The following is a 15,047-nucleotide window of genomic DNA, read 5'->3' as shown; positions in this document are numbered from 1 at the left end:
CAGATCAACCAGGTCACCAGGACCGTGGCCAGCATGCTGGAGGATCTTCCAGGTGGCTGACGCATTTCAAGGGGAGATCCCCTCTTCCTCAGAGCCCTGGGTTGGTGCACCCTCTTTTCGTTCTTTTACAGTGTTTGCATTGGGTACCCCCTAATCCTTGTGTGGCAGCAAGGCCTGTGCATTTAACGGGAGCCATAGGAATCCTAGGCTATTTCCACTGCCATCGCACCACTGTTGAGCGCAGGAGATTTTGTTTGACTGTGAATGTTCTATTAGTGTGAGGGTACCTTAAAAGTATAGCTAAAAGAAAAGCTTTGGTTTTGGATGAGGTAGAGAGCGATTTACCCTCTGTATTTGTCCTGTTTACCATTATCCTCTAAAGTGGCAAAATAAACCCCCAATTTTGGGTTGTCCTCAGAACAGGAATAGAGGGGAAATCCTCCAATGGGGACACTAGTTTTGGTGACGCTGGCAACAACCAGGAATTCCCTCACTTAGAAGCGGTTTCCTCTCACTTTTGTTTAGGGGCTCAGATGGCAAAAAACTGACAAGAGTTATATCTTACTCTATCCAAAATGAAAACAAGCCTATAGCTCCATTTTAAAAGTCCCATTTATTTTTGGTCTTCTACTGTTGATACTGTGAGGGATGCTGGTGCCAAACTGTTCAACCTCAACAACCTACATCTAGGTTATACAACATACGGTCTCATGCACACTGCTCCTATTAAACCTATGTTTTTGTGATTTTAGGGAGGGGATTCTGCCCATGAACTCCCCTAATGTTATCCTATGTGTCCATGCCCACATGGATGTTTTAAAGCAGTTTAGTAGCAGGGGAGTTTAGAAGATGTTTTCTGAACGCCCTAAAATCGCGTTTAGGAAAGGGAATTTTGACCACAAAAAATGCTGAATGCGGTTAAATGCTAGGTAGCGTTCATTACAGTGGCCAGAATAAATTAAAAATTTTGCCAATGAAATGAACGCCCAAACGCCAAACACTGCTAAACTGGTTTGAAAAAATGCAGCTTAGGTGACTTTATAACACAGATTTTCTCCTGTCACCGGCATTTACAAGAAACCAGTGTGCATGTGGACTAAAAGTAAAATATACAAAAAGAATTGTAAAAAGTAAAGTAGATTTGAACATATAAACTTACATTTAACATCAAAGACATAGAAAATAAAGAAACAGAATGCTTAACATGGTGTTGCATGGAATACTATTAGAGATTTCTCAAAATGAAGTTGTGAATAACTAAAACATTTATGCTTCTCACTGTAGAGGGGGTTGGAGTGGTTCTCTTCCGCTCAAGCCCAGATAAGGGACTAGGTGGTACCCTAACTGTGCTACTGGATTTGCGACCACTCTCTCGCTCCTCGTCAGGTCGCTTGTTTTCTGCATTGTTACTTTGGGTCTTTTTGGAGTAGGAATTTGATGTCGGGATAGCTGGTCCAGCTAAAACCAAAACAAATATACAAAAGAAGGCATTTAATGAAATCCTAATTGGCTTATTCATAAAGAAAACAGACTTATTTCAGAATACCAATATAAAAATGCTAAACTCACCCTGGTCACTTAGTCTTCTTTGTTTGGTATTGGCAGATACACTGCGATGTACCTTGTGAGCAGGTGAAGGAGCTGTACTGTTGGTGATATCTGGAGGCGGTCTAGGTTTGAGGGTCATGTTGTCATTGTCCAGCTAAGGGGAACACATGGAAGCCAAATAAGATACTACTTCACGTATCTCTGATATTTAAGAAAAATAGTAACGCATTAAACAATTCACAAATATATTTTTGCAAAAACTGACATCACACACTTCCTATACATGCCTTCATTATAACAATTCTGTTTTTACGCTTGGTAGAAATGTCTGTGTTGCTAGATCTCAAACACTACCCAAGCCGGATTTTTTTTTTCTTTTGCTACCGGGTCAGCTGTTTGAATAGCTTTAAGCCTAGTACACACGGACGAATGAGCCGATCTAGTCTCCATACCGAAAACAAATAGATTAAAGTACGAAAGTTCTAGTACAACAGAATTACAATTCAGAAGTGATGCAATGTATTTCTATTGTATTTTCAGACGAAAAACTGTACTGAATAAACGAAAATTGGACGAAATGGAATAGTACGAGAACATTTTTGTGTTCTCCGATTGTGTGTATGTGGCTTAACTCTGGAAACCTTTGAGTTTGCTTCCCAATAACCACTGTTTGTGCCTTTTTCTGATCCTAGGACTGATAAGAACATGTAAAATAGACACTGATTGGTTGCAGTCATGCTGACTGGGGGTGGAGAGGTGTGGATGATAGACTCTTCTGTCAGATACTTTATCAATTAAATTGGCAAATCTCTAATTAAATGATTTCTGCCAAATAATGGGATTTTTGACTTGCCATAAAATGCTGTCCTTGGAATACATTAAGGGACACAGGATAAGCAATTCCGCTACATGAAAGTTATGCTGCTGTTTTCAAGAGATTGGACACTGGCAAACAAATCTCCTAGTATAACTTCTCCCATCATGCTCCAGATTTAATAGGAGCGGATGCCCGTTACTGTACTCCAAGGTAAGTCAAAAATCGTATTTTCTTAGTCAAATATTAGAGGACACTGAATGAGTATTTCAGGTACATAGGGAAGTCCAAAAGCAGTCCAACTGAGAGGCGGGAAACATAGCAAACAAATGCAAACATGCCCAAACAAAAAAGGTTAAAAGAGGAGGCTCAAAGCTCACAAAGCCACCTGAACAACCTTAAGACCAAAGCTGGATTCAGATAAGGTGTGAATATCCACCTGGTAAAACTTGACCAACATGTAAACAGAAGGCCAAGTAGAAGTCTTGCAATTCTGAGAAAAGGTGGCCTGATGCTGAAAAGCCCATGAAGCAATAAATGATCTAGTGGAATGTTTTGATGTGTAAAGGAAGAACCTTGTCTAAAGCTGGCCATACAGTACTCCGTTTTTAAACTGAGCCAATTTCCCCATCCATACATTTGAGGTGGACGGTGAAAACCTCACTGCTGTTTTTTTGTATTCTGACAGTGAGACTTTCCCACCGTCAGAATACACAGATCAGCGATACAGCCCAAAGGCTACATGCGTTAAATCAAGTGGAAATTAGATAGATCAACTTTTCATAATGGGAACCAACATACATGGATTGAAATTTATGCGGTAGCTGCTGAATTGGCTGAATTTAGATCCATGTATGGCCAAGCTTTAGTCTAAGTTAGAATAATAAGCTTCTGAATCCACCTGGAGGTGGTGGAGTGGGAAACAGATTGTCCCCTACAGGGACCCCCAGCAAATGCAAAAAGGGCAGTGTCTAAAAGAAGCTGTAGCAGAGAGATGGCGGTGCATATCACATTCAGACAATGTAGAGATTTCCTTTAGATTCTAGGTGCAGGACAGAGAGATGGAAGAACAATGTTCTGGTTAAGGTGAAAGGAAGAACCACCTTCCGAAGTATAGAGGTTCAAGGCCTCAAGATAACCTTGTCACTGTGTAGCATAAGAAGGGGTTCTTTACAGGTCAAGGTCAACTCACAAACTCGCCTTGTAGAGGTTAGAAAAACGCAACTTTATGAGCAAGAGTAGACCAAAAAATATCCCATAGAGATTCAAAGGGTGGTTTCCAGAGAGCTGAAATAACCAGGTTAATAATTTGCGCCTTGATGGTACATAAAGCCAAATGGTGATCCCGTCCAGACCTGAGAAAAGACAGGATTATAAAAACCTAGACAATGTGAGAATTTGACTTCCAAGAGTCCAAGAAGCCTGATGAAGTCTGTGTCTGTGCTAGCTTGATGTGATGAGAATCACCAGACTTGCCCCTCATCTTTACTCTGCAGAGCAGGTGAGAAAAGAGTTTCAGAGGCGAAAAAGCTTGTATCTGGTTGAAATCGATCTCACTGAGAGCATTTGCGGTGAAGATCGGAGGATCCATGTACCTGGGCACAAACTTGCTCAGTTTGTTGTCCAACCTGGAAACTAGGACAGCCACGTCTGGTGTCCCCCATCTGTAATAGGTCTTGAACCACAATTCACCTTGATGACACCATTCACAAATCCAGATGTTAATGACTGAGGAAATCCACCTGCCAATTCTATAACCTTGGAATTTACAATGCAGACAGGACCGGAACATGTAGTTCTGCCCAAGCCAGAATCTGATTGGCTTCTCTGAGCTGCAAAACTTCTGGTTCATCCATGATGGTTGATGTAAGACACTTTTGGTGCATTGTCAAATAAACCCTGGTTGGGTGACCTTGCAGTTGAGTGGTCCAGCGTTGGATAGATAACCAAATCACTGAGTTTCCGAATATCTATTGAAGACAAACTTCTTCTGGCAACCAAGTTCCTTGCACAGAAAAAGCATTCAGAACTCCTTCCCAGCCCGACAGGCTGGCTGGCATTTGTTGAGAGAACCTTCCAGACCAATGGGCGGAAAGATGTCCTAGAATCCTGGATCTGACTCATGAGCCACCAGGCTATGGCAAGTGTGGTTTTGGAGGTCAGGAGCATGTGATGGTTCAAATACTGAGCATACTTGTCCCACGCCATCAGAAGAGTTAAAATGATCTGAAACAGGGTGTATGAAACAGCTTTGAAAAAGGTCACCATTAAGCTTAGGAATCTCATACAAAAGCAGAGAGTCAGTTGGCTTCTGGACTGTAGCATTTGAACATGGAAGCAGAGTGTTTGGAGCTTTCCTGTGGAAGGAAGACCCTGGACAGAGAAGTATTCATAAGGCGGCCTAGATACTCCAAGTTATTAGTGACTTCTAGGAGGTTCAGGATCCACCCAAACCTTTGCAGAGTTGGAACAGTTTGATGGACATTGGCTGTTATCTCAATAGAGGGGTGTCATTACTTACATTATGGATCTTTAATTAAATCTCGGTTTCACCATTTAGTATATTTTATCTAGGCTTCCAAAAAAGAGACTTGTCCCTCCCTGAAAAACTTTTTAAATCTGAATATGCACATTGCTAGTGTAGCTAGTGTCACTTATCTGTGATGGCCTGTCAAGAGACAGGCCATCAGAGAAAAATCAGAGCTGAAAATATCCAAAACTCCCTTAAAAAAACAAAAAAAGGTGCCTAGTACCTCAGATGACTTGTGCCCAAGCAGCAGGTAGGTGGCCATGACTTCATTATACTTCTGATTTACAAGAGAGTCCTGGATTTCCTCCCGGGAGTAGCCCATGGTCACCATCAATTCTGCATTAAAAAAAAAAGGGAGAAGGAATAAGTAATTGATCAGAAGAACGTAGATATGTTTGTCTCTTGGAAAACAAAAACACACAAATGCCTACATTGCTTCATTACTCTGGTTCTATTCTAACAATGTTTTCCACTTACATCATGGCCTAAAATACTGCATTTCTGAACAAGGTCTATAGCCACGCAATGCTTTTAGAATAGATTGAAAAAGTATAAAAATAATCCTCTTCATCTGCTGCAAAGAAAACACTAAATGCAAAATTTTGCCATAGGCAACATCTTCTCCAGACATATTGTGGATTTTTGTAAATAGGAAAATGGGTGAAAATGGGTGAACACAAAATTGCTGCACTCAAATTAAAAGCAAACCATGACAGGCAAAATAAACTACCACTTGAATTAATTTAGGGGTTTAAAACAAGGCTGAATGCAGCATAGTAAAATGATCTCATACACTTTTACACGGACAGCCTCATCTGTCATGTTCAGAACAGAATCTCCACAAATAACTTACAGCAGTGAAATGCGATTAGCGGACCTCCAGCTGTTGCAAAACTACAAGTCCCATCATGCCTCTGCCTCTGGGTGTCAGTCTTGCTATGCCTCATGGGATTTGTAGTTCTGCAACAGCTGGAGGTCCGCTAATTGCATATCCCTGACCTTCAGTGATCCTATAATCACTACAGAAGATCACCACCTTGATTCACTATCAGCGATTACAATAAATCCTGAACAAAGGCCAGAAATGACTAGATCGTAGAAAGGAGGTAAATGGGTATAAATTATCCAACAGTAAAAAGTTTGATTTAATATCCTATTTAATATTCACACATCTATTGTCTCTACAATAGATGGAATAGGTTGAGACAACAGGTAAAAGGTTGTTTCTTATGAAGTGTATTCAATACAATTTAATTTGGTGCCTTGCTCCTATTCATTTGGGAGAAAGCCTAACACTTGTGACGCTGTGACTTCACTCCACATATTGATCTATAATTCAGTCCATTTGGATACCACAAACTTTTTCACTACAAATGATTTAGGGCTGATTCACACTAACAACTGCATGTGAATCCCACAGAACACTGTTCAGTTCCTGTGCAATTCACATGCAGTCCTGTACATTGCGGTTTCAGCCCATTCATTTGGAATGGGCTGAAATCGGACCACACCAAAAGTAGTGCATGCACTACTTTTTGAAACGCGCAGCAACCAGATTGCATGGTACTCTTGTACCTTGCGATCCGGTGTGGGCAAACGCACTGCGTTTGGGGTGTTACCTTTGCACTGACCCCCGTATCAGATTGCAAGGGTAGTGCGATTTTCCCGCAGACTTTTTGCACTGGATTCTAGTGTGAACGAGCCCTAAGAGAATGCTGCCAATTAAAAACATAATGTATGACCTGTCCTTTTAGGATCCTTGTAGTCTGGAACTGGATCTATATAAGGTTTCAACTCATCGTCTTCATGTCCCACATTCATCCAACGATCCCTCATGATTTGCTGAAAGAAGAAAACCAAAGTAGATCAGTCAGTAATTTTAAAATCTACCAACTGGCATTTCAAAATGTACCGTAAGTGTTACAGTCTATACACACACACACACACACACACACACACACACACACAATAGCATCAAGCACATCTTTTTTATGCAAGAACTTCATGAATAACTACAAAAAAATAAAAAAAATTGTCCGATAGAATGATACTAAAAAGATTATGCCAAAATGTATTTCAATCAAGGACTTGAAACTGACAAAAGTAATTGCCATGCATTATTGTTTATTCTGTATTCATTAAAATCAGACTGATTTTTAGTTTAACACAACATTTTCAATAAAACAAAAATGGCAGGATATGCACAAAATGATATGATGGATTTGTTGGTCAACTTTTATAGGCAAACAATTGTTTTTCTGTTCCTCCCAGGGAAGCATTTGCACCCGCCAAGCCTGGCTCTTAAAAGGTGTTAACCTTTTGTTAGGACAGTGTTCAAATCTAGTACAACAAAGTAGACGTCTATCTCCAGACAGGGTTAAATTATAGTAAACACAGCTTTCCCAATCCCCCTCATAATAGAGAGCCAAGTAGAACGTTTTCCTTGCTAGAAGATCCAGAAAAGAGCAAAAACTGCAATTTTATATTTCTTTTTGTTACGCTATGTGAATGGGGATATTTAGCAAATATATTCTACCGTAGTTATCCCAATTAGCTGCAAAAGTGAAAATACCCTTTAAGCTTAAAGTGGTTAAATTAGTGATTACAATTACTGGCAGCCCTTCTGTAACAAGATATAATGTGCAGAGTCTGTTTTTTAAAATCATGCAGCTAAATACATTCTTTCACATTGCTCACGTGAGCAATCTGAGGACTACAGCGGGAAGGGCCGAGATTCCACTTGGACGTCAGCCAGGAGGTAACGTGACCGCACATTGGCTATGTGAAAGAAGGTATTTAGCTGCATAATTTAAAAAAACAAAAAGACACTGCACAGTATATATTGTTGTTGCAGAGGGGCTGCCAGTAATTGTAATCACTAACTTTACACATGTAATAGCAGCCAGAGGGGTGGGGAGGATATGGCTCTCACACATGGAACACACAGGAGGAAGGGAGGAACACTCTGAACAGTGGGATGATGGTGGCACGTAAACATGACCAAGGTATCATGGATCAGCAGCAATGAATACTGTGGTCAGTTCACATAGGACACAGCAACAGGCAGGATAAACCAGGTAATTTTACAGCATAGAAAAAGGACAAGCACTATGCTGTTTAACATGCTTTTAAAGGAACAAGATTTTTTAATTTTTTTTAACATTTAGCCCAAGCAGCAGAGTTTATTTGTATGATGGAAGCTTTCGGGCACCTGCGCTGCCGCCAGAATACTTCCACACACCCTGGGAATGTGCCCCCACCCAATTCTGTGAATCTTGGGCAACGCTTGCCCATTTGCGGTACAGGGACCAGCAGAGCAGAGTGCCGCCGGGTAGAAGAGTGCACACGCATTGGGCCGCCTAGACCTAAAAATGACAATTGAGATGCTCGTTACGTATCACTGCGCACGCTGGGATGAGAGCAATATATCTAGCACCAGTCCTCCTCCATAACGCTAAACTGATGACATATAGGGAGCTCTTAAAACATTACCTATAGAACATATAGGGTACTGAAGTTTGTCGCCATTTCACAGGCACACACAAATTTAAGGTTTGAAATGTTGGGTATCCAATTACTCAGTGTGACCTCGGCCCTTTGAAATTTTACCAAAAAATTTGATAATATATTACACTTTGTTTGTGACCCCCTATTAACTTTAGTATGTTTTTTACTGAAATGTAGCATTTCCTAGACCTTTGCGGTAATATTGTGCGACCTTAAAAAAATTGTAGCTACCGTCATTTTATTCTCTAGGGAGTCTGCTTTCAGAAAAAATATATGTTTTGGAGGGTTTATGCAATCTTCAGGCCTACAATTATTTTGTAGACATGTGCAAAGAAATGCAAAAACAGCCCTGGCAGCAAAAGGATTAATAGAGAAGTTCACTTCCGGGAACAAGTTACATGTTCCACCTGTTTTTAGGGAGGAACATATAACATGTTCCCGCTTATGCAGGGGCTCAGTGATCCAAGCCCTCTGTGTGACAGCGGTACAGGGCCAATAAGCAGAAGTTCAACTTTTGGGTGGAACTCCGCTCTAAGCAGCCCAATCTGTTCAAGCCATTTTAAAATAGGTTTGTAGAATAAGCAAAAATGTATCTATTCTCACTAATGTGAACGAATACAGGAAGAACAATGGCAAGTCTAACAAGTTGCTAGCTGGATATTTAGCGGTTTTAGGTATCAACAATAATTCATGTGACCTTGTCAAAAATTACTAGTATCAGACACAAGGCACACAACATGCACTTGCATTTAAAAATGACTGTTTTAAGTTTTTAGAAAGTAGCTTTACAATTCTCAAGGTAAAAGAGACTTTATACAGCATATTAGTGTTCAAATAGCCAGAAAGAACCAATTTAGATGTACTCTGACATGGTTCCATCATGATCAACATTCAAAATATTACTCCATAATTGAATTAATCCTATATGCCATCTGTCTGGCAACAGCAACCTGGTCCATATCCAACCTTAAAGCGGAGGTTCACCCAAAACAACAACTCTATCGGGTCACATTCCTTGCTGTATGGACATGTTCAATAGCCACATCATTCTTTTTTTCATGTTGTAATTACCGTAGTAAAGGCGCTTTGAATTGCGACTTCCGAGTTTTCACTCCCGCGGGAGTAGGCGTCGCTACTCCTTTCCCCGGCGCCGCAATGTGATCTGGAGTTCTGGGAGCACAGCGTCATTCCCACATCGCTCTACGCCGTCCAGCGAAATACCATCACAACGGGGCGTTAATCAATGACGCCGCCCGTTGTGATGGCAACAAGGAAGTTGACGGCGCTACTCGTAACGCCGCGCATGCGCGAGTAACAGAGGTGTATGCTGGGGTGAATGCTTCCAGGAAGTCATTGCTTGTGGGCTTCACAATGCCCACAAGCAAAATGGAAACTGCCAAACGAAGATTTTAAAAGGTCATGTTTTACAAGAAAACGGACAGGGGACATTTGAAATCACCAAACAGGTGAGTACTTCTTTCTATTAGGAAACAACACTGAATGCTCAAAAAAAAAAAAAGTTTGGAACCACCGCTTTAAAGCGGGGTTCCAACCACAATTAGCATTTTTTAAATGTATGTCCTTTCATCATGCGTTTTTATAAAATAAATCCGGTCACTTACTATTTTACAATCCGCCGCCGCTCCGCATACTTATTGAAAAAAGATAGTTTATAAAACTATGTCCACATCGTTGTCATTTTGCTTGTGGGCATTGTGAAGCCCACAAGCACTTACTTCCTGGAAGTCTTGGATGAGGAGTGATAATTGGGCAGCGCACTGAATCCTGGGAAATGACGACACACATTTCCCAGGAGCATTAGAGGGAGATGATGTCAGGATCCAAGGTGATTCCAAAGGCAGATTTTGTGGGACTGCATAGCAACAGGCATTTCCAGATGCGTAAAAACATTTTTTTTTTTTAGGTCTAATAAGCACAATAATTACAAAAAAAAAAATTGGGGATGGAAACTCCACTTTAACAGTGCAAATATCAAATCGTATTGCTCTAAAAAGAAACTGTCAAAAGAATGCAAACCTAGGGGGTTCTTCAGACATTCTTTAACCACTAATCTGGTCAATCTCTTTGGGGAATTTATCACTTGGTATGTTAGGAAACCTTTTCTAATTTGTATGGCCAAGTAAAGTGTGTAAGTTTATAGAACCTCTGAGACCGTGTTGTCTAAAGGTGGTGATATCATATTGTACCCGTTCATAACAAAATTTTGATTTAATATTTCAAAGCAATGAACCTTCAACATTTCTGTACTAGCTGCACAGAAATTAAGATCTGACAAGTTTATCTTGGATTTAGAATTAGGAAATCCTGAAAAAAAGCAATGATTAAAAAGCGCTCTCTCTCCTTACCTCCAGTGTGCCCCTCTTGCTTGGGTTTAATATGAGGAATTTCTTTAGCAGATTTTCACAGTCCGTGGACATATAGAAAGGAATGCGATATTTACCACGCAATACACGCTCACGCAGCTCCTGAAAGAGATAGAATGAATATTGCTTGAAACCTAAAGGGTCACCAATTTTAGCCTTGAACATTTATTTTTATTTTTTTAACCAGGCATCAAGACTTATGCCGCGTACACACGATTGGACATTCCGACAACAAAATCGTGGCTTTTTTCCCGACGGAATTTTGGCTCAAACTTGTCTTGCATACACACGGTCACACAAATATCGGAAATTCCGAAAGTCAAGAACACTGTCACATACAACACAACAACGAGCCATGAAAAATGAAGTTAAATGATTCCAAGCATGCGTCAAATTGATTCCAAACATGCGTAGGATTTTTGTGCGTCGGAATTGGCTACAGACGATTGGAATTTCCGACAAGAACTTTGTTGTCGGAAAAATTGAGAACCAGCTCGCGAACATTTGTTGTCGGAAATTCCAACAGCAAATGTCCAATGGAGATTAAACATGGTTGGAATATCCGACCAAAAGCTCACATCGAACATTTGTTGTTGGAAATTCCGACCGTGTGTACGCGGCATCAGAGCAAGCAGGAATATCTACAGCGGTTGAAATGGGCAGAAAAAAATATGCCATTTTTAAAAAAGGAGATTTGACCTGCAAACATGATTTATGCTTATAAGAGTGAACCCTTAGAAATTTCTAGGTCTTAATCAGTAGCAAGAAACGAGACCCATCAATTGGATTAATGAATAAATAGAGAGGTTGATTGCGCTTCAGTAACAATCCAATTAGATGCTAACACTAACGGAGCAAATTCGTCATTCAATTAAAATGAGTTGTAAAGGCAGAAGGTTTTTTATCCTAATGCATTCTAGGCATTAAGATAAAAAGCCTTCTGTGTGTAGCAGCCCCTAACACTTACCTGAGCCCATCTCTATTCAGCAATGTCCCCAATCCCTCAGTCGTCCAGGACTCTCCCTCCTGATTGGTTGAGACACAGCAGCAGCCAATCAGGAGAGAGAGAGAGGGGGGGCGTCAATCTGCAGCTCTGTGTCTGAATGGACACAGGGAGCTGCAGCTCGGCTCGGGTGCCCCCATGGCAAGCTGCTAGCTGCGGGGGAACTCGACAGAAGGGAGGGGCCAGGAGCAGCAAAGAGGGACCCAAGAAGAGGAGGATCCAGGCTGTCCTTTGCAAAGCCAACTGCGCAAAGCAGGCAAGTATAACAGGTTTGTTATAATAAAAAAAAACAAAAAAACTTTACAATCACTTTAAAAATAAAATGTGCTGCCGTTTACTTTGCAACATTAACATTTAATTTTTTTGACAATACTGAAACTTTGTACATTTGTGATTTTTGATCACACCATTGCGTATTCATAATCTTTATTTGTCAGTGGCAAACAAGTCATTCACATTGATTACACAATATTGATTTCCTTGACACTAGGTTTTGCCATAAGCGAAGCACCTTTACATTTAATTTATTTGGATTATAGAAACCTGCATTACAAAATGCTGGTGTTGTGTACTTAAAGCCAAGCTCCAACCTAAAGTCTGAACCCTCCCCCCTCCGGTGTCACATTTGACACCTTTCAGGGGGGAGGGGGGTGCAGATACCTGTCTAAAGACAGGCATTTGCACCCACTTCCGGCCACACAGTCTGCGGGTAGACTGCGGGCAGGACATCAGATCCCGTCCCTTCCCCCGTTGCGTACTTGAAAAACACACAGCTACCAGATCACAATGGGAACCAGTCAGCACGGCACATTGCGACATGCGCCGTAGGGAACCGGGCAGTGAAGCCGGAGCTCTTCACTTCCTGGTTCCCTCACCAAGGATGGCGGTGGGGGCAGCAGAGTGAAGAGCGATCGCTTGTCCTCTGCTGCCGACGGCGCTGGACTCGAGGACAGGTAAGTGTGCGACTATTAAGTCAGCAGCTGCAGTATTTGTAGCTGCTGGCTTTTAATATTTTTTTTTCAGCGGACATCCGCTTTAAAGTGAAACTATAAAAGTCATGCACTTGACCAAGAGACTGGCCATGTGAGATTTCTTTGCTGATTGCAAACACGCTGAGGTTGATTTTCTGAGTGCAAATAGACTGTTCTTTTTACAAGGGAAGTTGCACTTTTCAAGGGAATTGTCCCTTAGTGAATGAGGTGAAGCGTGGCCAACTATCATTCAATCAAATGCAAGCAGAAATTAAATGATTGGGCATTCTTTTAAACTGCACCAAATTCACATCTCTCTGGGAAAATTCCCTTGCTCAGTGTAACTTCCCTTGCAAAAAGAACAGTCTTCTGTAATGCCCAAGTATATCAATGTGATCTGCTTGTTGTGTATATGCAATCCACAAACACCAGATTTAGTGTAAGGATCTCCAAGTAGAAAAAAAAAACCTATTCATATGGGAATTTATGTCTTGAACTTACTAGATGCAAGAATTTTGTTTTGCGAATATACTTTTACATACTAATGTGTATATTGACGGTTGCGCTATATACATTTTATGATGCTCTCACACTGTGGATTCTATGATTGTTCAAAACTCACAAAATATTCCTGCACATTAGTTTACCAAATTGTGCATTGGATACTTTACCTTGCCAACTTTGACAAACCCATGGCAGCGCTATTTCGAGAAGTCTGTAAGGATATCACATATTGTACCCAAGACTTTGAAGCACAGTAATACCATCCTGGGACCTTACCCAACCTGACCTACATCTCTAACTTGATAGTAGGAGTTCTTTGTAAGCCTTTGGGCAAAAGGTAATGGGTTGGCATGCCAAGGCCCCTTCTTTCTTGTATATCATGGCTTCTTAAAGCTTTGCAAACTGAGAACTCCAATAGAAAAATTGTACTGGGATCCATGAGAAATGCCTTTAAAGGGGCTGTAAAGGTACATTTTTTTTCACCTTAATGCATTCTATGGGGCAGGGGAAGCTGCACCCAGAAGGTTTTTTACAATGCATGACGGTAAAAAACCTTGAGCCTTTGGACCACTTTAAGGCTTTTACTACTAAAGAACTATACAGCACATTGTGAGCGCTCGTCTCCATTTCCAAAAACTTTAGTAAAGCCAAGAGAAAAAAAAATCTTTGTGACCAATTTTAGTTTCAAACATGCACCAAAAATGCAGCATGCAAGACTTATAAAAACACACCGTACCCGAGGCGCATTGGTGTGAAAAGTGTCAGTGTATTAAAAGAGATACAATTTCCATGAATTTTTGTTCTGCTTTTTAAACCTCAAAAGCACATCAAAAACTGATCAGTGTGAAAGGACCCTTAGAGGAAATATACCAAAGAGTGTGGACATATCCCGCTTACAAAGTTGTACTCAGAAAAGGTGTCCCCATTCGAAGATTTCCCCTCACCTCTTTTGTTAGGAACAACGCTAAAATTTTCGTAGTCCAGAGTTCAAGTTAAAAGATACATGGGTTACAGTTTTCTTATCTCATCTAACAATGACAGGGTCTTGCGTGGATAAACAAAGAACACGTCACTAATGCGAATGTGGTGACGCCAATTGTGATAAGTGGCACTTTGTCACATTAATTATTCCAAATGAAACTTGCTATGTGATTGTGCTAGGTGAACAAGATACCTTATCAATGATGGGTAAGGGAATCAACTGGTATTCTTTCAAACTCAGAGTATGGAGTTTAAAATGTTGAAAATTTCTTTAAGGGATTATAGGATGAAGATATTTGTGAATGTAACTTTAGCAAAAGTGCTCAAGTAGGGAAGTGGTGTAAACGCATTCGCTTTCATGGGAAGGAACGCTAAGATTTTACACTTTTTTTCCTTTTTGTTTCTAGTCGCCAGGAAAAAAACAGAGGTGGTAATGATCTCCATTATCTCTAAAAAAATTTTTTTTTGTCTTTTCTGTGTGTTGTATGTGATATATCCAACATCACTGTGGGAGTTGAAGATAGATGAAGTATATAATCTCCTATTCCCTATTTGGACAAAGGAAGATAAGGCAGGGATATTCTGATTAGGGAGGGAAAGGAAAAGAAGAGGGAAAAATCTGAATGGTCTAGAGCAGTGGTTCTCAACCTTTTTAGTGCCGTGGCCCCTTGATAAAATTTCCCAAGTTGTGGGGAGCCCCCAACAATAAAATTATTTTCGAAGTGTGGGCTGTCAGCATCCAAGGCAAGACAAGTAATTTGTACCCCCACCCCATGGACATTTAGCGCTCCCTGAGTCCTTTCCA

General features: G+C 40.7%; 1 protein-coding gene across 9 annotated transcripts in view; it reads right to left on the bottom strand.

Moving 5' to 3' along the window:
- MARK2 (microtubule affinity regulating kinase 2) overlaps positions 1-15,047 on the bottom strand; it is a 212,359-nt gene that overhangs the window by 46,774 nt on the left and 150,538 nt on the right. For all 9 annotated transcript variants that reach the window (XM_040329070.1, XM_040329076.1, XM_040329073.1 and 6 more), the window contains exons 9-13: positions 10,766-10,885; positions 6,635-6,734; positions 5,116-5,228; positions 1,570-1,702; positions 1,280-1,458 (exon numbers count right to left, since the gene is read on the bottom strand). In XM_040329070.1, coding sequence (XP_040185004.1) covers positions 1,280-1,458; positions 1,570-1,702; positions 5,116-5,228; positions 6,635-6,734; positions 10,766-10,885 — 645 coding nt within the window. The remainder of the gene's footprint in view (positions 1-1,279; positions 1,459-1,569; positions 1,703-5,115; positions 5,229-6,634; positions 6,735-10,765; positions 10,886-15,047) is intronic.

The sequence above is a fragment of the Rana temporaria genome, chromosome 11 (assembly GCF_905171775.1).
Source record: "Rana temporaria chromosome 11, aRanTem1.1, whole genome shotgun sequence".
Lineage (NCBI taxonomy): Eukaryota > Metazoa > Chordata > Amphibia > Anura > Ranidae > Rana > Rana temporaria.
The sequence above is the reverse complement of the archived record's forward strand: the minus strand, read 5'-3'. Positions and strand labels throughout refer to the sequence as shown.